Raw genomic sequence first — 23355 nt, 5'->3', positions numbered from 1 at the left:
GGCTGCTCTCAGCAAATCACAGGCATGGCATAACATGTCGTTTTCAAAAATTTTTTTGCTATGTAAAAATTAGCATTCATCAGCAAAAAAAGGGATTGCCTGTTAAAGATATGGATGCTCATTTTGAAGTTTCAAACTAGGGTGACTTCTCTGGAGGGAGATGATCTTTGTCAGGACAAGTCCATATAACTCCTGCCAATAACTAAGGTCAAGCCAGAGGTCAGGCATGGAAAATTGTTCTCTTCGAGCCCAGCTAACACCAGTTAGCCCACCTCCCTGGCAGTTCTCACTCTTGTGCAAACAGCTTGCTTTTAATACTGTTGGTGGAACTGAGGAACAGGCTCAGGCTAACTGCAAGCTTTCCATTGATTTCACTGACCCCTGAACCAAACCCCAAGAGACTGAGCACACACTGAGCACATTTACAGAGAAGGAATCCGGAAAATGGAAAGGTAAACACGGCATTATATAACTTTTCTAATACAACTGAAACACATCGCATCCTGCTGGGGATGGCTGTGGTGCTGACACAAACCAGGAAGAAGGTTAAAGAGACAACCAATTGGCATGTCTGCCCTCAGGTAAGTGGAGCAAAAAGCACGACGCTGCAAAGAACCTGGACATCTGCTGTGGGAGAGGCACCCAGAGAAAAATGCAATATTATACTCCCAAATAATGGACTCAATTCTGACTAAATGGATTAATGGACTAAATACCTGACTAAATTCTCCAAGTGTGAGCAAGGAGCAAAGCCTTCCAGGCAGCCCTAATGTAACATCCTGGACTATCTAGTGGATCCTGCAGGTAAATGTTTGTTTTCCTCACTGTGCTGTGACACCTTCAACGGAATGGCATACTGTTATCCACAACATTTTAAAGCCAACTTCTAATGTGCAATTACAGGCCACCTATTGTTTATTTACACACTTGTACATTTTATTCTGAAACACTGTCTGCACCTGCCGGAAAACAGAGGGACAATGTGATGAACATCATGCCACTCATTAAAAACCCAGTAGTCTGCAACTTAAAAAAAAATTAATTAGAAGAAACTTCTCCCAACATTCAAAATAAAGTTCTTTTAAAACAGTGTTTTCTATATTACTCCCACAGAACAGCCCACTTTTCTCTCCTGTGATGATATACAAAGGCTGAATTCATCCCACATTTGTGGGGGAATGGAAGGCTGAAAGCTCCCAAAACCACACAGGCCGCACGTGCTGAGGTTTCTCTGCAGGAGCCTGGTCAGCCCCCACTATTTTGGGGGACACGGTGCTCCCCCGGAGGGCCTCTCTGAGGCTCTCTTGACTGCAAAAGGAGCCGCTCTGACAGCACAGAGAGAAGTGGTGCTTGCCATGGGGCCAGCAGTGGTGGCAGCAGCCTGCGGCCTGTCATGGGGAGGCACGACCGGCGAGACTCGGCACTGCTGAGTGCTGCCTCTGTGGCAAATAATCTAAAATGTGGGGCAAGGTTACTTTGAGTTCCTTGAGTTGTCAGCTTTATGAGACAATTCGGGTGTTTCAAGCAGGTTCTGACAGAGATTTGCACAATTGTTAATAGAATGCAAAACCAAGCGGTGATCTGTGCAGTGCCTGAAAACAAACGTTACCGGGTTTGTCTAAACAAGGCATGCTAGGGTTTCTTTGTGTATAGCTCTTATATACCCTTTCAGGGGCATATAGATATATATCTCGTAGATACACACACAAGTGCATCTCTAAAGGAAGCAGCTGGTGTAACCGTCCAGCTGCAGGTGGGACTTACACAGTGGAGGAGCTGAGGCAGAACAGGGCAGATGGCTACGCTACAGACCAATGCCCCCCTCCACCAAACCAAAATTCTCCAGCAGGGCAGTTGCTGACTGTTTTTCTTCTCAGGAATGGCAGCAAGGAGCCAGAGCTCCCTGGCACAAAATTCGGTTCCTCCCAGTCCAACTGTGGAGCAGTGCCCTGGCGCTGGGGCTTCTGCTCTGCCTGCCTGTGCGAGTGGGGCTGTGGAGAAATGGCTGGGGGTTGCCTTCAAGCCCAGGAGCCTGCACGTATAAGATGAATATACTTTTAAGAGCATTGTATGGCAGAATTCTTCTTAAAAAAGCCTTTGAATGTGTTTCTTTCGTAGGTAACTAGGAGAGGGCACGCATGCTTTGATTCAGGATCTTAACTTTCTTTTTTCAGTCCCCATCAGATAAGGTAGAAGCTGCAGTGATGGCTGCTGTAGATGCTGGATACCACCACTTCGATCGTCCCTGCGTGCACCAAAATGAGAATGAAGCTGGAGAAGGGATTCAGCAGAAAATCAAGAAAGGTGCTGTGAAATGAGAGGAGCTCTTTGTGGCCAGAAAGGTAGGGAGCAGGCAATGTAGAATCCAGGGGAGGACCTGCTTTGTATAGAGCACATTCATAGGAGGGAATTCAAAGTGGTAGGGAAAGACTGTGCTGCAGCATGGAGCAATTCAGAACACAGTTCAGACCAAAGCTGACAAAAACTTCTTATTTTCACTTCATCATGTAGGCAGTTATGCAAGATAGGCTCCACAGTCTCTTTTATTTCCACAACTGTTCAAAATACATAATAAATTCAAGCTGTCGCTGTCCCAGAATGGGTACTGTTTTTTTGCTGTTGTTGTTTTCCTTTTTTTTTTTTCTTTTTTTTTCCCCCCATATGTGGGAAATATTAGATTTGGCTCATCACAGAAACTATTAACTAGAACACTATCTGCATATACTAAGTGTCTTGTATATATCTTAACTGATGGAAGAGGATTGTTTTTTCAGTTTACCACCACAGCACATCCTGCCTTCAGTGTCAGAGGCCAGCCCTGTTCACAGAGCAAGCCCCCTTTGAAGAGCAATAGGATGTCCTAATTCCCCATGGCCTCCCAAAGACAACAGAGTGTTCCTGTCCTGTGCAGGACAGCACACGACAGCTTTAACCCAGCAGGTCATAGTGTGGTTTGGCTTTTTGTCTCCAGCTGTCGTACATGTTTTATGAAAATCATCTGGTGAAGGGAGCCTGCTGGAAGACTCCTGCTGACCTGAAACTGGATTACCTGGATCTCTACCTCACTCGCTGGCTTCCATTGACTTTCCTACGTGGGAGAGCTCTCCAAAACTGCCAGTCATGCTCACAGCATTACTGCTGTTCCTGTCCAGAAAGATCACGTCTGTAGTGTGCACCAGCACTGCTCTGGTGCCATTCATTCAGCCCTACTCTGGCCACTTGAGGCAGGCTCTTGAACTCTGATGCTGAGACTGCTGCTTGCACGGCATCCTCTGCCCTCTTGATACTTGGAGAGACAGACCTAGCACTAAGGTCAGGCCTTCCAGCTGTAAGCATGAGCTTGCTGGTTTACTTTTGTCTATGTATTGCATTCTACAAATCCAAAGTATGCTCACCTGCCAATGACTTAGCTCCCTCTTTGTGGGAAGGAGAGCTGTACTCTACTGTCTGACAGTAATTCTCTCCTCTGCATTTTACAGAATCACTAGAGGAAAGAAAATGTTTCTGATTTCTGTCTCTCTCTTTAATCACTGAGTCCTTAACACAATACAGATTGACCTGACATTTGCTGTGGGAGCCTCCACATTGTTTCACAGAGCCTGGATTTCAAAAGGTGAGACTTTCAGACTGTATGCACTTCAGAGAAGCTGGCACCTCAGCCTATTTCTAGCCTTAGCTTTTCCTTTCTGCTACAGCCAAGTCAAGAGCTTCATTCTATCTCTTGCTTTTGATCTTGTCAACTGTACGTTGTACTTTCAAAGGTGTCATGGTTAGCTTTATGTGAACAAAGCCACTGAGTGAAAGTGTCATGGCTTTATACTATGACATCTACAGAACATACTAGGTGTAGAGCAATATGGAGATGTGGGGATAGAGCTCTACTCTCATACAGTGGGATGCGATTTTTCCTCGTGCCACTGACATGAACTGAGGATCCCCACAAAAGAATTGCATGTGTGCAGAGTATACCTTATTCCACAGATGTGACTCACCACAGACCTAACCTACATGCTCTTCGTACCTAAGCATTTCCTTATATTTGTTTTTAAACAGAAAATGCCATAACCCTGCATGAAGGATGCAGACAAGTACTAGTGTTTCCTGTACTAGACATTTAAATTATCATGGTCCTCAGTTGTCTCAGTATTAACCTAACCTCCCAACGGGGAATGTTTCAAGTGTGTTCTCTCACTGACAGGTAGGAGAGGACCCTTTCCCATAGCTGACAAAGGCAAGTCTATACCCAGCAACACTGATCTTCTACATACGTGGCAGGTAAGCTCAGTCACAGTGGCAGAACCAAGTTTTCTGTCCTCAGCAGTCTCTTCCATGTCTTCATTGCCTTCAGCAGTCACATCTTGTGTGTTGATTTCATGGTATACAAAGTAGCTTTTCAAAACAAACTTGATAATCTTCAATGGAGCCATAGACCAAAGGACCTGACTAATGATCACAGTTGACTTTACCACAGTCTGTGAACTGCTCAGATACATTTTGCAGGAATAAAGACATTTTAGGTTCTTTTCATGGCTACACAAGAGCAGGATATTGAGTGTAGCTGCTTTCCACATGTAACTTGGCATGAATTTCACCACCTTAAGAAAAGAGCCCTTGGGCTTGAGTGTGACAAAGGACATGGCACAAATGTAGCACAGGCCCCTCTTCCCTCAGACTTTCCAAGTACAAACAGTTGTCATTTCCTCTCATGAAGAGAAACAAGCCACATCAGAACATCACCTTCAGAACCTGTCTTCTATTCCAGATGACGACTTTGCTCCTCTTTCTGTTAGGCCATGGAAGAGCTGCTGGTCAGGTGAAAGCCAGTAGCGTCTCCAATTTTAACCATGAGCAGGTTGAACGAACTTTGAAAAAGCCTGGACTGAAATACAAGCCTGCAAACAAACAGGTAAGTGACTGCTAAGTGACCTCAGGTGACTAGTTTTCAGGGATTATAAAGATCTGATTGCACTTGAAGCCAGATATGGAAAAAGGGTGAACGAAGTGGACACAGCTTGCACTCTAAATCCCACCCTATGATTATTTCTGAATACACATAAGGATGTTTTGGGTCTCCTGTATCCTGACGGGGCTGAAGTTAAGGGACACAGATTACAACCGGAACTTCTCAAAGCTCCTTATCTGACCTGCTATTAGTGAACGAATCAAGCTCCTAGTATCAGCAGATTACTGTTTACACAACGCATGCATTTCTTCCTTCTCGTGTGTGTGCACGCACACAGGCACATGCACAACTTGCTGAGTCATGCTGCTGGAATAAAAAATGGGAAGTCAATTTTAACTATATGTGCAGAAGCAGAGCATGTATTGACACTAGAGGCATCCTGGTATCTGCCCTGAAAAACTTATAATTATACAATATAAATAATATATATACATATAGTATTTATTAAATATAAATTGTATATATACATATACATATATTAAAGTCATCCTACTCTTCATCTACCTATAGCAGTCCTTACCCTCTTGGATGCAGGAGCTACACACCTGCTGTCGATGCTTATTTCTCCAAGTCACCTTGTACAGATTCGACAGAGTCTTACAGTTCTGATTTCACTAATTCTCATAGCTTTACTATGAGTACTAGTCTTCTGAGATTTTCAGTCCTAAGATACATTAACATAGACTTCCTCGGCTTACAGTTACCAAAAAAAAGAGCAGGCTGAAAAGACAAAATGCATCTTCATCCAAACCTACAGAATCCCTTCACACAAAGTCACAAAAAGGGGCTTTTATGACAAGAACAGAGAAACTGAGATAATAGCAGATGCAGCATTCCCTTATAATCTCACTGTACAATTATTGCGGTATGTACAAGGCACAAGGGTTTTCAGTATTGGCTAAATACTGCTTAGATATCTCAGAGAACCACTTCAGAACATTCCTTCCCGGGGTAAAGGAACCCAAAGATAAGCTCCAGGAAACCCTTCTTCCCCAGCACAAAGAGACAGAGATGCAGGAAGCCTTACTGTAAGTAGGCGCTATACAAAACTAGGGCTGTATAATATCCTGCAAAGACTGGCACACTGAAAAAAAATCAGCCTGCAACTGCATTGGGCGATTATCCCTGCAGCAAGTTACGTCAGTTGTATTATTATCAATGTCTGTACTTCTGTGTTGACAGACTGAATGCCATCCATATCTGACCCAGGAGAAGCTGATCAAGTACTGCCAATCCAAAGGGATCGCTGCGACAGCATACAGCCCCCTTGCCTCTCCTGACAGGCCATGGTAAGACTGATTTGCAAGTAGCAAGGATGTTGGCATGGATCACGCTTGAAGGATTGATACTATAAATGCACCATTGATTGCTGATCTAGATGCAGGTTTGTGTTGATAGCTTTTCTCTGCGTAGGGCTAAGCCAGAGGATACACAGCATAAAGGACAGCTAATGACAAAGGATGCAAAGGACAGCCTCGCTCTTCATTCCCTGCGAACTACGTTGCCCTCCTGTGGTGCTAATCAGTACTGCAGGTACTGGCCATCAGAATTTCACGAGATGCTTACTTGGATTAAGTGGAATATGAAAGCCTTGAAAATCTTCCTTTGGATCAGGACAGGAAGATGCAACTTTGAGAAACGGAAGCATTCTGCAATACAAAGGGCTCACCGAGCTTCTTGGAACAGCTGGCACATAAAACTGCAACTTCTGATTTTTATTCTCTCTGCCGCTGAAGTCTTGGAAATCCAGAGATGCCTCTTTCCTTTCCCTCCTTCGTGAAGCAGTCATTTCTTCTCACTAGCACACTCCAACGCGGACTTGTTCTTTAATTCTGTGAATCTTGCTTACAATCTCCCATTTGTTCAGAGGCGATTTCCAGCTGGTTCTTATTGGGTGTTTGACTTTGAACTGACTAAAGAGGTGGCAACCATTCCCAGCTTTAACAGGAAGTGGAGAGCCTGCATGATGAGCACATAAGTGGTAGTGTTCACTATTATTTTTCAAAACCCTTAATTTATGAATACCATATACAAATTTTATTTCTGAACACTGCCTAGAATGCAGACAGCCTGAATGACAAAGGGACACAAGTGTTCCCAGCATAAAAAGGGCTCATACTTTCCAGGAAAACAATGGAATAAATTAATTCTACAACTATACAGTTTGGATCCTTCCTTGGTAGCTCCTCTAATCACCCAGTACAGCTTGATAAAATAAATAATAAATAATAAAATAAAATAAATAATAAATAATAAAATAAATAAATAAATATAATAAAAATAAATAATAAAATAAAATAAAATAAAATAGATGGCTGAAAGGAATTCCTTTCTTTTCAGGGGCAAAACTGATGAGGAGTGCCATTTCAATGCAAAATACTGAAGACGGTCATATCCTGCCCTCCTCTGGAGCTTGACCTAACATTCTTCCTACCAATTTATCCAGCTTTCTTATTGCATCTGTCCTCCTGCTGCACATGAAGTCACAGGATATGTATTCAGTGACGTTGTTAGTTATTTTTTTCTTTCCTTGAAAAAAAATGACACAGAAAATTTGTTCTAAAGAACAAAATGTGAGCTGTTATAATTTCCTGCCCAAACGTGGAGAGACCTTGAAATACAAATTCACATTTGTAGTCAGTCTTACATCAGCACAACAGTCAGAAGACAGCAGCTGGGAGAACTGGGTAAAAACCTCCTATAAGGAATGTGAAGTAAAGATCAAATTCCTGAGGATGAGGGAGACAACCAGGAATTTCACCACTTTAAAACTAACCTCAAGAGTTTGTTTGTTTGTTTGTTTTCCCCTAGTGTACCCACCCGCCACCCCCTTTAGCCCTCTCTTAAATTTTCCTCGTGCAGAAAACATACAGATGCATACTGGGCAGTAGTTTACACAGGCTTTCTTCTATGTGTCAAAATACAACAGAGTGGTGACTTTCTTTTGGATACAACTACTTCAACCTGTGTTTCACGTTATTGTTATCTGTGAAATTCTATCCTTATGTAGAAAACTATTAACGAAAACCAAACTTGTGCATGACATTTCATTCAAATGCCCATATTTAAAAAACAAAAACAAACAAAGAAAAAGCCACAAAATTAATCTTTAAATGCAACAATGAAATAACTAAATTTTTGTCTGATCAAAAAGATCTTCTGCTTTGAAAATCTGAGTATACGTGCTTTTGCCTAGACTAGAATTAGGAGTGAGACAGGATGCTGGACCACGTGTACAATTTGGCTGCAGGAATTGAATACTTTTCAATGGTCAATTATTTTCATGAGTTCAAGATTCTGCACTGGTAGACAGAATTGTTTGTTTTTTTTTTCCAACTAAAACTTCTTACCAAAAATAAAAGGGATATACACCCCCCTAGGCCAAGAACAAAATGTGACTTTTGCTCATAAGTCACAGGCAGCTGCTAAACGTTCTGTGTGAGATTCATCTTGCCTAACTTTAGGTGCCTAGACAGCACAGGTGCAGACACTCAACAAGCACCTCGGGGTCATCCTCCAAGCTGCAGTCACAGCCGAGGGATGTCTGAGTGAAACAAGGCAGCAGTGTTCAGTGTGATTCATCATACCCACAGTAACAGTACCGCAGTCCCCGCATAACAGCTGGGAGCATGGAGAATTTCCACCCATTTCTAACGCTTTTTCCCAGGTCAACAATACTACTGGGCTCCCAGCGTTATCGTTGGTCATTGGCCGTGCTGCAGATTTCACACCTGTCTTCTGGAGTGCTCCCCTCAGTACAATACACAAAGACAACACACAACGTCCCAGCAGCTTATCAGGCAATGCCAGAGGGGCATTAGTAACTGCCCAGCCTTTGGGGCTTTTGGGCCATGGCTTCAGGGATCACCACTTTTTCAGGGTCCTTTCCCATTTCCCTGTAAGCACAATCCAGCAGTGCAAGCAACTGCAGTTAATTACTTCTTTCTTCCCTGTGAAGGGAATATACAGCACCTGTGGGATGAGCGGGATCAGGCCATTGCCCCACACAGCTCTTGACTAGCAGATCCCAAAGCCCTCTTCTCTTGTGCAGGGCACTGCTTGCAAGCAGCACACAGCCCAGACTCCACAGGGCTCTGCTCTCCCGTTACAAAAGCCACGTCCCAAAAAATCTGCAGCAACGGCATTTCCTCAACATTTGGCTGGTCCCCAGCATTTTTTTTTCAAGCACACACAGCACTTGGGATTAACAGACAAGCCCAAAGACAAAAAGCCTTGTTAACTCCAAGGAGATGAGAAGCAACCACAGCATGCTGCTGGTCTGATAGGAACTCGGTACGAGGAAGAGGCCAAGGTCTTCTCTTTATGCCAGAGAGAATTTCCCACTGCCATTGGTGACTTCCCCCAGGCACCCACTTTTGCTGAGATTCCAGCTGGAAACTGACATGCTGTCACTTCAAACCACTGATTTTGGCTTTGTTTGCACCTGTCAGTGCCTACAGCTGCAGACCCCTGCAGCTGTCCTCCTTACAAGCAGAGATGGTTGCACCTTGTGCCCTCGTCACCCCCTGACTTTGTGCTTTTTCAGCAGGCCACACAGCTTCTGCTGGTGAAGCCCACAACCTCCACAAGGACATACCCACTTCCTTTATTTTGGACCCGGTTCTTCCCAGATACCAAGCACTGCTGGTCTCCGAAGTCTCCGCTTGTGGTGAAATTACTGAGTGCAAAGTCAGCAAAACAAAGCAAAAAACTCGTGATACTACACATCCTGTTTTAGTGCGAAACCTTGTGCACAGATCAGGGAAAAAAGAGAAGCCCTTCCTGCAGTGTGCAGCTCGGCATCTGCAGCTGAGGAACAGGCAGGCATGGCACCAAGGACGGGGCCTGCAAGCTTCGCCAGGCTGGCTGCCACCCAGCGACACAGGCAGTGTTTCTTCCTTCCCCAAGGCCCTGCTGCCTTGTGACAGCCCCAGCAGGGCCTCTGGGAGAGACAAACAGCTGGAAAACAATTTGCCTTAGCGGCGAGGGAAAAGGCTCCCACTCACAAGAACAAAGAGCAGGGCCCAGTGCAGAACTTCTGCCCGAGATCTTTTGTAACAAGACGGAGACATCTCCCCCGGCTGAAACCACCAGGGAAAAGCGAGCTGAAACGGTAACACAAGCACAGGGTTATATAAGTGCTTTGTGATCCAAGCGAAAACACATCACATCCTGCTGAGAACGGCTGATGGAGCTGACACAGAACAGGAGGAACATTAGAGAGGAAAACCCATTACCTTGCCTGCCCTTAGTTAAATGGAGCAAAAAATTCAGTGCTGCACAGAGCACGGGCCTCTGCCGTGGGAGAGGCACCTGAGGAAACTCCCCGCGTGCTCCTATGGCCAAGGCTGGCTTTTTCCACTGCGCTGCAGCCTCCTCACCAGAACAGCACGCGCTTGTCCGCAGGGTTTCAACACCGATGTCGGACGTGCCACCACAGGCTGCCAGCACATATGCGTGCAATACAAATTCATTTTGTTCTGCAAGGCACTCAGCACCTCCCTGAAGACGGCGGGGCAATTCGGCTATGATGTCACGTACTAAAAACTCGCTGTTCCTCTCCTGCAGCTTTCAAAACACGTTAAAAAAATAAAAATCCCAACATCCAAACAAAGCTCTTTTTTTCTTAAATCCTGCTTTTCCTAAACGACCCCCGGGCACCAGCGGGAAGGGAAGGGGGCCCCAAGCAGCGGTCCTGGGGTCTCAGCCCCGGCACCGCCCCCTGCCCGCCTCCCTCCTTCCCTTCCTCCCTGCGCTCCGGGGCGGGCCGGGTGCTATTAAAGCGGCTGGAGGGAGGCTCAGGCGGTGTGTGTGGAGCCATGGCGACCTACGTACAGCTGAACACGGCGGCCAAGATGCCCATCGTGGGGCTGGGCACATGGAAGGTGACCGGGGGGGCCCGGCCTGGGCGGCGGCGCGGGGAAGGGGGAGGCCGCGGGGGCACCAGGCCGCTGCCCGGCCTGCGGGCGGCCTGCGGAGAAATCTGCTTTTTTTTTTGTTTGTTTTTTGTTTTTTTTTTTTAAGGGTGTTTTTGGTGGGATGGCTTTCTGAATTTTTGTCTTACTGGGAGCAAGGCCTGCGGTGTGTTTCGGTGGGCGCTCTTCAGGCGCTCTCCTTCCCCTTCAGTCCCCGCCAGGGAAGGTGGCAGCTGCGGTGATGGCCGCTATCGACGCTGGGTACCGCCACTTCGACTGCGCCTACGTGTACCAGAACGAGAACGAAGTTGGGGACGGGATCCAGCAGAAAATCAAGGAAGGGGCTGTGAAACGAGAGGAGCTCTTCGTGGTCAGCAAGGTAGGGGCCTGGGGGTGTACGATGCCCAGGGAGAATGGCTTTTTTGTGGTAACCCCCAGTTCTAAGTTTCTTCCTTCACCCCCACCTGCATGGAGAATTAGGTGGGATACTGTGCTGAGTACAGGAGTGATGCTTTGAGCTTTTCCCAGCACTAAACTTTGCTGTTGTCTTTTATGCAGCACCTGACCCTGTAGTGGGTAGCTTTTAAATAAGGTCTTAATTGGTCGAGGCTGCTTCTGCTGCCTGCAGTGACCCCCTTCAGTCCTGTGTGTATCCACTGCCTCCACTGGCCTTGCTATCGTGGGTTAGTCCTGGCCACAGAGCAAGCCTTGTTTGAAGAGAAATAAGATAACCTAATTTCACCCTGGCTTCCGAAAGAGAGATCTCTCCTGGTCAGGACAGAAGCGTTCCAAAAACTTTAGCCCAGCAGCTCATGGCGTGACTTGGCTTTTTGTCTCCAGCTGTGGTGCACGTTTCATGAAAAACATCTGGTGAAGGGAGCCTGCCAGAAGACTCTTGCTGACCTGAAACTGGATTACCTGGATCTCTACCTCATCCACTGGCCTCTTGGGTTTAAGGTACGGTAACAGTAATGTGCCTGGCTTTCTGTTATAGCTGGCAGTTTTGAAGAGCTATACAGTCTTACAGCCCAACAATGTCTCCATCTGAGAAAGATAATCATGTGCCTGCACATGAGTCAGGCTGTTGATTCCTGCGTCTGAAATTCTTGTTTGCACAGCACCTTCTCTTCTTTTGATTGTAGAAGAGGTAGACCTAGTAGTAGGGGCAGGTTTCCCCGCTGCAAGCATAAGTTGTGCTGCTCTCCTTTTGATTACTACCTGTGTTGTCTCTTACAAATCCAGAGTATGCTCAACAATTACTTGGTTCCTGCTTTGTGCAAAGGAGGGTGGTACTCTGCTGCCTGACAGAATTTTTTTCCTCCGTGTTTCAGACGCAGAGCAAGAGAATATTTTTCTACTTCTGTCTGTAATCACTGTGTCCTTAATATTAATACAAATTGAGTTGACCTTTGCTGTAGGAGCCTTAGTGTTCCACAGACTTTGCATTTTAAAAGGTTGAAGCTTTTTAGTTCCCCATTTTAATGTGCTACATACAAAGGAATTGATGTCTGCTTGAAAATTTCTAAGCGTAGTCTTTCTGTTACAGCCTGATCAAAATCTGTGTCCTACCTGTTGCTTCTGAGATCATCTGCTCTTTGTGCTTTTCATAGTCTAGCATCCGTATCTTTTAAATTAATGTGAACAGAATTATCAAAGTGAAAATGTTGTGGTATAGTAAGGTATCACTAGAAAACAGCTGCTTTTGAAAGTTCATAAATTATAGCCAGCCCTAACTGGGACACAGGCTGTTGCAACATTCCCTTTGCCAGCAACTGAAACAATGAGTCTCCCTGTGAAAGACCTGTCAGCAGATATGGTCCTTACAGACTGATGGTCCTAGGTCCTAAGTGGGTCCTTACTACAAAAATGCACAGCTCTTATGTGACCATAACAGTGTATTTTATTAAAATGCATAACAGAGGAAGTAAACTTGTAAGCTGGAAATAATTCTACAAGAGAATTGTCATGTTTCTCATATGTATTTTGGTGAGCCAACAGACTTTGCTGTGTTCAGTAAAGTACTTCTCTTTGAGATGGCTGCTGACAAAAATACCACAAACCCATGTGAAGGCAAAAGAAAAGACTGAAGAATGTAGATTATGAGTGTTAGTATTTCGTGCGCTAAGTTTGTGATATCACATTCTTCAGCAGGTGTTAACCAAACTTTTACAACAGAACGTTTCAAGTGTTTTCTCACTGACAGGCAGGAGAGGACCTGTTTCCAACAGATGACAAAGGCATGTCAATACCCAGCAACACTGATATTCTACACACGTGGGAGGTAAGTCTACCCACAGCAAGAGTCACGTCTTCTGTCCTCAGCAGTTTCTCCCATGCCTTCATTACCTTCAGCAGTCTAAATTGTCTGATGTACGCAGAACTACTTGAAAGGACTCACTGGTACAATGGTGGATAGTTAAATGTTGTTTCTCATTTCACGTCATCAGGAATTCCTGCAATCTCAAAGAATGAATCTTTTGGGCTTTGAGATTGGAGATGTGGAATAAATATACCAGTGCTTTGTTTCTCCCTCAAGACATGAACTCTTCATATCTAAACACTTATTTTGTCCTTTTCACGAAGAGAATAAGCCATGTTAGGAAAAATGTCTTCAGACCCTTTCGTGCATACCAGATGCTGATTTTTGCTCTTTCTATTAGGCCATGGAAGAGCTGGTGGATGCTGGTCTGGTAAAAGCCATTGGAATCTCCAACTTTAACCATGAACAGATAGAAAGAATCTTGAACAAGCCAGGATTGAAATACAAGCCTGCCAACAACCAGGTAAGCAGTTAAGTGACCCAAGATGAATTTTTTTGTTTTTCAAGGATAACTAAAATTTTATTGCGTAAGGTTGGAGTTCCTGCACTACTGCTTGGAAATTTGGCAAGGAGCAGCTCCAGAATATCATATTTTGGAGGGGGAAAAAATCCCCTGAGCTTAAATCTGCATTTCAGTTGAGTAAAACCCAGGATATGTACAAAAGCTTGGTAGAGAATTGGATGATTTTCCAACTGTTTTGTGGAGAAGCCAGTTCCTGTTGTTGATGACTTGGGACTAAAGGAACTGAACAGGGAATGTTTTCAGGACTGCTTACAGATTTGAGGAGGGTTGGGAGGAAATGGACTTGGAAGGTAGGCTGTTAAGTAAAATTGTCCAGGTACATGGGCAATACTTAAATAAAATCTTAGGAAAATTCGGACTGCAGAAGACTCCAGGATATAGTGTAATGTACAGCTTGGAGCAACGTTGTCTGTGACACTAGGTCAGGTTACCTTGGGCTTTATCCAGTCAGTTCTTGAAAATCTGCAAGGCTGGAGACTGCACAGCCTCTCGAGGCAGTGTGCTTGTGCTCCACTGCCTGCTCCCCCCTTGGTAGGATGGGGGAAGTGGAGGGAGTTTCCTTGTATCTAGTCTCAACCTGTCTTGTTTCAACTTATGCATGCTGTCTGTTTTCCTCCCACCATGCACCACTGAAGAGCTTGGCTTGACTTCCGATGACCTTCTTGTAGGTACTGGAAAACTGTTACTAGGAGCCCAGAAGCCTTCCTTCTCCAGGCTGAACAAGCCTAATTCCCTCAACCTGCCCTAATACAGTAGGTGCTCTGGCCCCCGGCCATCCTGCTGTCCCTCTGCTGAATTTATGCCAGTTTCTCAATCTTTCTTCCTCTGAGAGGACTGGGAGGGGGGCAACCCGGGCACTGTATTCTAAAGGTGGTCTGACAGATACTGAGTAGAAGGGGGTGATCACTTCCCATAACCTACTGGCTGTGTTCCTGTTGCCAGGGATCACTACTGGCTCATTTTCAGGTCAGCCTGCCATGGCTTCCGGGTCCTTTCTAGCAGAGCTGCTCTTTAGGCAGTCAGTCTCCAGCCTGTGTCATTGCTGGGGGCTCTTCCTTCCAAGGTGCAGGGCTTTGCATGCAGCTTTCTTGAGTTTCATAAGGTTTATGTAGGACTCTTCCTGCTGCCTGAGTAGGTCCCTCTGAAGTGGCAGCCCACCCTTGAGTGTTTTGTCTGGTCCACTTCTCTCTACTGGTCGGTTTGGCATCACCTGCAAACATGACAAGATCATAGCCCGTCACAAGTTCTTGAGGAAGACTGGTCCTTTGATAGATAGCTGTGTTGTTTATCTAGTCTTATCTTAAACTGCTCCAGTTATTGAAGGACTGCAGTAAGTTCTTGATACTGAATTACAAGAACTGGTTAACTTACTGTGATAGCTTGAGCATATGTACTAAAGAGATCATAACACCTTTCTTCAGAAAAGTAATGGGAGTGTTCTCTGCAAGTCTGTCCAGTGTCAAACAAGCCTTGTGACAACTGCAAAATTCATAATTCTGCACTAACTTCATATTCAGTTCAATCTACTTTTAGGAAACTTAGAAGTCTTATCAGACCTACCACACTTCATTGCCAAAGAACCTTTCACTGTAGTTGGTAACTACTCTTCTGTCACTTGTATAGGGGATGTTGACCTTACGTCTCTTCCACACTTCTAAGTCTTCTCACCAATGGGTCTTGGTCTCTGTCCTTCAGTACTTACTGCTTCTGAAGAAACAGTTGCAAGTCTGAAACTCGTCTTATTAACTCTTACCAGTTAGCCTAATATAAGATTATAGTGCTTCCTGCAAACCATTTCTCTTTGAATAGTTAGAATTACTGGACTCTAAATGAAATGTCTACAGTGTTGTTCTTAACTATGAATGCAGTCAGTATGCAAATTGGTTTCATTCATGGTGAGATACTAGTTTGGCAAGCCAGTAATTACATTATGATAATATTACTAATTAGTGCATGAAGGAAATCTGAGTCAAGTATTTGATCATTGTCAGTGTGTATTGCAATATCTTAAAATACTTATTTAAATGTATCAGGGGCTTTTCACCATGGCCCAAACATAGCACTAGATAATGCAACTCAGGAGTTTTTCAACTAGAGTTTAGGTGGGCAGGTAAGGATGATTTTGCCTCACTTGTATGGTCTGAAGCTTACCTATTGAATAGTGGAGAAAATATACAACTTGGCTAAATGCTCTGTTATTCTGAGTAGATATTGAAGTAAAATAAATATTTATAATTGGCCTAAAAACTGAGTTGTGCCCTGTTGTGTCTAATATTTCAACATGCTTCAGAAGAGAAGCAGCCATGCAAGCTTCTGATAACAGCAAGCACCCAGAACCATAAATAAAGCAGGCAAGGGTGTAATCTAATCCCATGATTTACACGGTTGCTCCACCTGCCAGTAGCATGTTTCTTTGAAAGCTTGAATGACAGTGTAGTCAAAAAAGATTATTGAGTTTGTCTGCTAAAAGGAAAAGTACTGCTCCCTGGTGTGCAATTATCCTGAAAGTCCACCTATGTAAAGCAGCAAAACTTCATGTTCATTCATTGCTGCCAGATACTTGGATAATGTCTGTACTGTACTGCATATCAGTGCATTAACTTGCCAGAACACGGATCTGGTGCACCAAGAAGTCTGTATTTTGTTACGTAGATAGTCTTCTGGAAACTAATGGTAAGCACAAATGCATTTCTAAAAATGACATAACAAAGAGTAATCTGAAGATCTAAAATCTTTAGCAATTAGTAGCTACTTCCAATATTTGCAGACTGGAAATACTCAGCATGCTTATTGACATAAAGCAGATAAAAGGAATGAAACAATGCCTGTATTGAGGCAGTATGGTAGTTGTAAAAACCTAATGCTTTTACAACATTTAATTAGGTAAGAGAACTTTGTACTCTGTATTGGTCTGCTATCCCATTGCTATGATTTTATGGTACTTCTGTGTATCTCATTGAACTGAGATGAACTCCACTTCAGGAGTTATGAAGATGATGATTCTATGTCAGAAATAATATGGATCAGGAAGGTTTTAAGAAAATGGTGTTAGTTCTTGGACACCTGCACTTGCAAGGAGAATTACTACAAATAGCAGAAAGGGAATGGGGATATACAGAAACAAATGCCGCATAATATCATGTGGAATATAAATTACAATGAAAATCAACCCTTGGATTTTAAAAAACAATGAAACATATGAAAGTAGCTGTGCCACTGTCAATCTCTGTACTCTTGTGTTTCAGATCGAATGCCATCCATACCTGACCCAGGAGAAGCTGATCAAGTACTGCCAGTCCAAAGGGATCGCTGTGACAGCATACAGTCCCCTTGGCTCTCCTGACAGGCCATGGTAAGACTCACTTCCATTTTGCAAGGGAGCTGGCAGGGATTACACTTGAAGCATTGAGACTACAAGTGCTCCGTTAATCATTCATCAAGATACAGATTCCTGTTGCTGGGTTGGCTCTTTCTATGGAGGTTTCTTGCCACTGGTCTTTCTTTCCTCTGTGTAGGGCTAAACCAGAGGATCCTTCCCTTCTGGATGACCCCAAGATTAAAGAGATTGCAGCCAAGCACAACAAAACTCCGGCACAGGTGGGTGGGTGCTGGACAGTGGGTACTGCTTCCTGTAACACAGGATTTGTTGTTCTTTAGAACAACTAATGACAAAGGACGTAAGGTGAGGAGCTTGGCTCTTCATTCTCTGAGCTGTGGTGTTACGTAGCAATGCAGCTTGTTTATTACATGGCCTGAAATGCATTCTTGAAAGGGTTATTTGACTATCAACAAGAAACATCTTCTTGACCCATCTTCAGATGTTTGTCTTCCCATCTTAAGCTGGTGCAGAGAAGTGAACACTTGTATAGACTGCCTACCTTCTAGGTAGGAAGGAAACAAACCTTGTATCACAAGACTGGATGGGCTTCCACAGGGCTCCACTGCTTTTCTATTTGCGCTTCAGAAGGTGCTGCTTAGGCTCAGGTACAATTTGAAATGCAGCTCTGCTGAGTGGTTAGTTCTGCTGAATTGTACAGTTTACAGCAAACAGTTCTTGAAATAGTGTCTACTCTTTTACAGAACAAGAGCTGTTCTCTCTGTGGTATGCTCTGCCTTCTCTCTGACTTAGTGGTCTCTTCTTGCAGGTTCTCATTCGGTTCCACATCCAGAGAAACGTGATTGTGATTCCCAAATCCGTCACCCCCCAGCGCATTGTGGAGAACTTCAAGGTGGGTGATTACAAGTGGCCTGGGTGCTGCCCTGCACGGATGGCATCCTTTCCCCCTGCGGAGCAAGTGGTCCTTTCTTAGCCTTCCAAAGTAGTCCTCATCTGAGGATTAGGGTTTTTCTTTCTCACATTACCTATAATGAGGGCTAAGCTAAAACTGAAACTGGAGACTCAATGAACAGTGATGCATCCTTCACAAATAATGTTGCAGAATGCCTCCATTCTCTAAGTGCTCAACAAGCTTCTTGGAACAGCTGGCATATAAAACTCCAATTTCTGAAGCAACTTCAGAACTTTCAAATGCTTCTTTCCCTCCTTCTCCCACTGCTAGTAGAGTCTTGGAAATCCAAAGGTGCCTTTTCCTCTTCCTCCTTCTTGAAGCCACCATTTTTTCTCACTAGCACCCCTCCAATGTGGACTTGTGCTTTAATTCTGTGAGTCTTGCTTAGTCTGGTTCAAAGAGGTGATTTCCAGCTGTTTTTCTTGTCAGGTGTTTGACTTTGAGCTGACTAAAGAAGAGATGGCAACTATTCTCAGCTTTAATAGAAACTGGAGAGCCTGTGCAATGAGCACGTAAGTGGTATTTTTAAACTGTTGTGTCACAGTTTTGTGTACTAGACCTGTTTAAGGTTCAGGATACTCAAACTCAATTTCCAAAGGGTTTATCTTCAAAATATTTTTTCACAGTAAAATTTCAGATGTACTTATCATGAACCAAACTATGATAAAGTAAACTCGATGTTCACTTTGAGTTCAGTCTGCAAGAAGTCTTTTGTAGCTGGAATTCCAAGAGAAGGATTCTTGTTCATAATTTTCATTTTGTCTATATTGGAGATAGGAATATGAGGCAGACTCAAATTCATGATCAACTTTGCTTGTGGAATTTTACGTTGTCTGTCCTAACTTTTAGGTATGTTATAATAAAGGCACTATGAGCTTAATGGGTTATTGGGGAAGGGGGTGAACATTCAAGAAGTAATGTGAGGATTTGCAACTTAAAAGCCTAAAGCTAGATACGAAGTCTTTGAAAGACTGAAAAAAAGATCCTCTAGGCAGTAGACAGTAAAACCTTGAGTTGGTGATCTACAAAGTGTCTAGGTCCCACAGCCTGAAGTGCTCAGCCTGAACAACAGGAAGATACTTGAGAATCTTTGTTTACAAATGAAAGGCATCTCTAAAGAAAACAGAAGTCTGAAATTGACTCTGTTTATACAGTTCAGTTCCTCCTCTGATTCTCTGCAGGGATTACAGCTGCATGTAGTATTTTTCAGCTGTTAGAATAATCTTTGATTTCTTTCAGGTGCAAAACTCACAAGGACTACCCTTTCAATGCAGAGTACTGAAGATAGTTTCCTGCCTCTCTCCAGACTTCTCAGATACACTTCTGCTGTTGCCTTTGAGTTGTCTATCTAGCTTTCTCACTGCATCAGCCCTCTTTTTTTGCCCACGAAGACGCAGTGTGTGTACCCAGTGACTTTGGGTGTGGTTTTTGTGGTTTTTGTTTTGTTTTCTTTTGAGGAAGGACATGCTAAAATATTTCTGAAGAGCACACTGTGTGGACTATAGTAGAGTGTCTTTGCCAAACTGCATGTCTGGAATTGGTAAGCAAAAAACATTGAGGAAAGTTTGAGCTACTAGTCACTTACTTTGGAATATTGTGAATTGTAGCTAGTGACGTTTCTTGTCTGGATCTTGTCTGGAAGGACCAGGATATGACAGATTTTGCGTAACTAAGTTGAGGTCAGATATTTTCTAACTACTTCTGGGTTTGACTTTGTCTTTTTTTGTAACACTCCATGCTTTTTTCCTCTAATTGGAAGTACCAATTGATTTCTTAAGTATAGCAGTTGCTACATGGGTAGCTCTTTGAAAAGTGTATGAGTCCTGGTTTCTTGGTGATATAAAAGCTGGGTTTGCTTATAATAAAATATAGTTTCATTACTGCGTGTAATGAGATGGTTATTTCAACAGTGCTCTTAATGGCAGTGTAGAGTAGCTGTATTATGTTAGCTGTCTGGTTACACAACTGCAAGGAAAACTACCATCTCCCCTAGAAATCACTGCAGTTGATGTTAGCTTCTCAAGTGTAACCTGCTAGCTATATATTGAACTCATGCTACTGCTTGTGGAATGCATGAGTGTTATGCATTAGTGTGTATCAGTGGCCACGGGTTTACCTTTTGGCTATTGAGTAGCCTACTTGAGCCTCTTTTTAAATACTCCTCTTCCAATATGTCTGACAGTTAATATACTAATATTTAAATCAATCTTTATTTTACTAAACTGGCAGTATATTTGGGCTAGTAGAAAAGTCATTCCTTTAAAGACATTAAGCCTACACAGAATCCTATGGGATATTTTAAGTAAACAATAGAAAACATGCACCTTCCAGGCAGGCAGCACGTGATGTAGGAAAGACTTCTGTGCTTGTACAAGCAACAGCTGCAAGTAACACAAAATGGATTTCCAAGAAACTCCTGCATCATGAGCTGGCAGTTCAAAAGCTTACTACCATGTTTTGGGAGTACAGAAGTAAGCTTATGGCCACATTTTGACACATGGGATATCCTTTGCTTTATTTTTTCTCACAATACATGCTGGTAAAGATTCTCAAGTTGTTGCCTTCTGAGAGCTGCTTAAGTCTATTCACAACATGCATTTAGACAGATGTAAAAATGGTGGCTAGTGTTGGGGTGCCTTTCTTGAGTGTTCTCACAAATTTCTTTCCAAGTTGATTTAGTGTGAACCTTCCTTTGAAGGAGGGTGTGTAGTCCTGACAGGAAGAGCGTTCTTTCTGAAGGGACGAAAGGAGATAACAGAACTGTTAAGGCACGATTACCCCTAAGCAGTGAGCTTAAGGTATGCTATACAATTATGGAACCAGAATTCTACCTTCAGGTGAACTCTGCTAGCTTGAAAGGCACAGTAATAAAACATTACTGCCCAGTTAATGCAGCTGTTCTCAGAGTATTACTCCAAGTAGGCTTGTTTCCTGGTTCTGACAAAAAAAAAAAAGGTACTGAGGAGACATGCTAATTTAAAACTTGCCTTTCTGATGAATTGAAACAACCATTATATGGGGTGGGGGGAGGGTACACCACTTTTGTTATCCTCAAATGCTTTTTAAAATCTTTCCAGTATAGCTCAGGTCAGACTTTGTGCAATACATATTTGGTCAGAATAATTTACGACAGCCTCACCAGACAAGATTGAGTTAACTTTAAACATGCAGGGAGGGAGGAGAGAACTAGTGTCTGACTCTAAGCAATATTCTTCTCCAGTGCTGATTCTCCTAACATAAATTGATTATAATCACTTTAAATTCTGGTCTTAAAGGCAAATACAAAAAGTTTCAGCTCCAAAAGTGGTTCTGTATATCTATAATGCAATAAATAAAAGCCTAGAGGCATCAAGAAAAAGCAGACCAGCTAATGTTCTTAGATTATAATGTTCTTAGATTAGTCTGAACTGTGACAGAAAACCGTTTGCGGTGGTGTTGACTTGCTTGGAAATATCATCTTTGTGCCAAGTGTTCCAGCAAGGAGTTATATTGCGGATAAGGGACTCCAAAATAGTACATCAGGCTCTGTTCATTTCCTCTGTTTTCATTTCACTGTAACTTTATGGAAGTTTGTGCCTGGAATTTTTCCATTCTCTGAGTCGGAATTTTTCCATTCTCCGAGTAGGAATTTTACTGGAGAACACTTTCAGACAGACTGCCCTGCAGCAGCGGGAAGGACCAGCAAGCTCTCGGAGAGGAGTGGTATTGTAACAGGCTTTCTCTGTATTTTGCTGGCTGACCTAAGGGGGAAGAATTTGGAAAGGGTCATTCTGGGACACAAGGCAGTGCTTAACCAACAGAGAACTTGGATCCTTGGTGAAATATGAGTGGGAATAGAGGAAAAACAAATATCCGAGGGAAGAAACAATGATGCCTAAGCTTGAACAGAAAGCTGGCTGTTGACAGAGGATGAAGAGTAGGAAGGGAGCGAAAGAGATCAATGACAAGGTTTTCTTTTTTTAATTTAATTTTAATTTTTAACTTTCTATAATCTTTCTATAATTCTTCAAGGCCAGATATAATTAAACAAGGCTGAAATGGGAAGAGCCAGTCTTCCAGACTACAGCCAAGTCTTCATTTAATTTAAACCCCATGCTTGGGCCACTCTCTACATAGCAGGGTAAAGATTTCCTTTCATCTCCTAAAAGGTAAAGTGGAATGATCAAAGAATACTATATCCGGAGCCTAGCATTCCTGCTAACTGAGTTCTTCCTGCTATAACTGCTCACAGCGTTTGTTTTTCTATTGTGACTTGACGGATCTCTGGACTTCTGATCAAAGAAACTTTTAAGGACAAATACAATCTTGTAGCTCTTACAATGAAATGCTTTTTTGTTCTTTCTCAATGTAAGGACTTGTCAACAAGGTGGAGTTGAACTACATTTTTAACTAGATTTTCTCAGGACACCACTGCAACAGCTAAGCTAGTGTGGTACTGTAGGACCGCTAGGAAGGGAAGTCCAGCTGGCTCACAGGAAAAATTAAGAACAAGATGTGATCAGTCCTAGGACCTGTAGAATTAGTACTTGCACTCAAAATTCATGTGTTTTTTTCAGTTGCACTCTTACTACTTGAAATACTAGACTAGCAGGTCTTTTTTCATGTTAAAAGAAGATTTCTCTGAGAGAATAGATGCATTTCAGTAGTAGCCAAGAGCAGTGGTGAACTGGTTTATTGGGGAAATGGGTACCTTTTCAAAACCCAAGTTTTGTTTGGGTAGCAGAGAATACAAGAAGCTGCCATCAGTATCAGATTTGAGATGGGATACCACCAACAGTCTTACAGGTACAGTATATTTCAGCATGCAATTAACATTGCTTTGGGAGAAAATGGCTTGACTTCTGATATTGGAACACAAGCCTGGCTGGTTGGAACCACTCTATATATAATGCTCTGTAACTTAGTCTTTACTTTCCTCTGGGGAAGACAAGGCTCTTCCTGCTGTTCCTGAGATTGACCCAAGTGCATATTGTAATGCTTGTGCAGAGCTGTGAAAACTGGGCCACAGGAAACTCCTCGGGATACTCCTTGTATTCATGTATTCACCAAGGTGAAGGTATTACTAGAAAACTGAGGTCTTTGGGGCACAGAACAGTTGACTTGGGACAAATAACTTTCTTTTTAATCGCTTAATCCCTAGTTTATCAACTGTAAACTGTCAGTAGCTATTTGTAACGCACCAGACATACCCAGCCTTGTCCTTGATCACTTAAAGTATAGAGTTGAGTCTTACTCTGGCAGGGCCTTGCTCATTTAAATGGAGAAGCCACTCAAAACCCTTTCACAGGTCACGTTGCTCTTGCATTTTAATTCATTAAAGTGCATGGCATGGGACCATTAGTACA

At 43.3% G+C, this 23355-nt stretch overlaps 1 protein-coding gene across 1 annotated transcript in view; it reads left to right on the top strand.

Moving 5' to 3' along the window:
- Positions 1-19894, top strand: part of LOC308187590 (uncharacterized protein) — a 29219-nt gene extending 9325 nt beyond the window's left edge. The window contains exons 10-19 of the mRNA XM_080575722.1: positions 10671-10848; positions 11090-11257; positions 11719-11835; positions 13082-13159; positions 13539-13661; positions 16967-17073; positions 17237-17318; positions 17867-17950; positions 18440-18522; positions 19250-19894. Coding sequence (XP_080431848.1) covers positions 10671-10848; positions 11090-11257; positions 11719-11835; positions 13082-13159; positions 13539-13661; positions 16967-17073; positions 17237-17318; positions 17867-17950; positions 18440-18522; positions 19250-19292 — 1063 coding nt within the window. The 3' untranslated portion in view covers positions 19293-19894. The remainder of the gene's footprint in view (positions 1-10670; positions 10849-11089; positions 11258-11718; positions 11836-13081; positions 13160-13538; positions 13662-16966; positions 17074-17236; positions 17319-17866; positions 17951-18439; positions 18523-19249) is intronic.
- The last annotated feature ends 3461 nt before the right edge of the window (positions 19895-23355 follow it).

The sequence above is a fragment of the Anser brachyrhynchus genome (genome assembly GCF_964034855.1).
Source record: "Anser brachyrhynchus genome assembly, chromosome: 1".
Classification (NCBI taxonomy): domain Eukaryota; kingdom Metazoa; phylum Chordata; class Aves; order Anseriformes; family Anatidae; genus Anser; species Anser brachyrhynchus.
The sequence above is the reverse complement of the archived record's forward strand: the minus strand, read 5'-3'. Positions and strand labels throughout refer to the sequence as shown.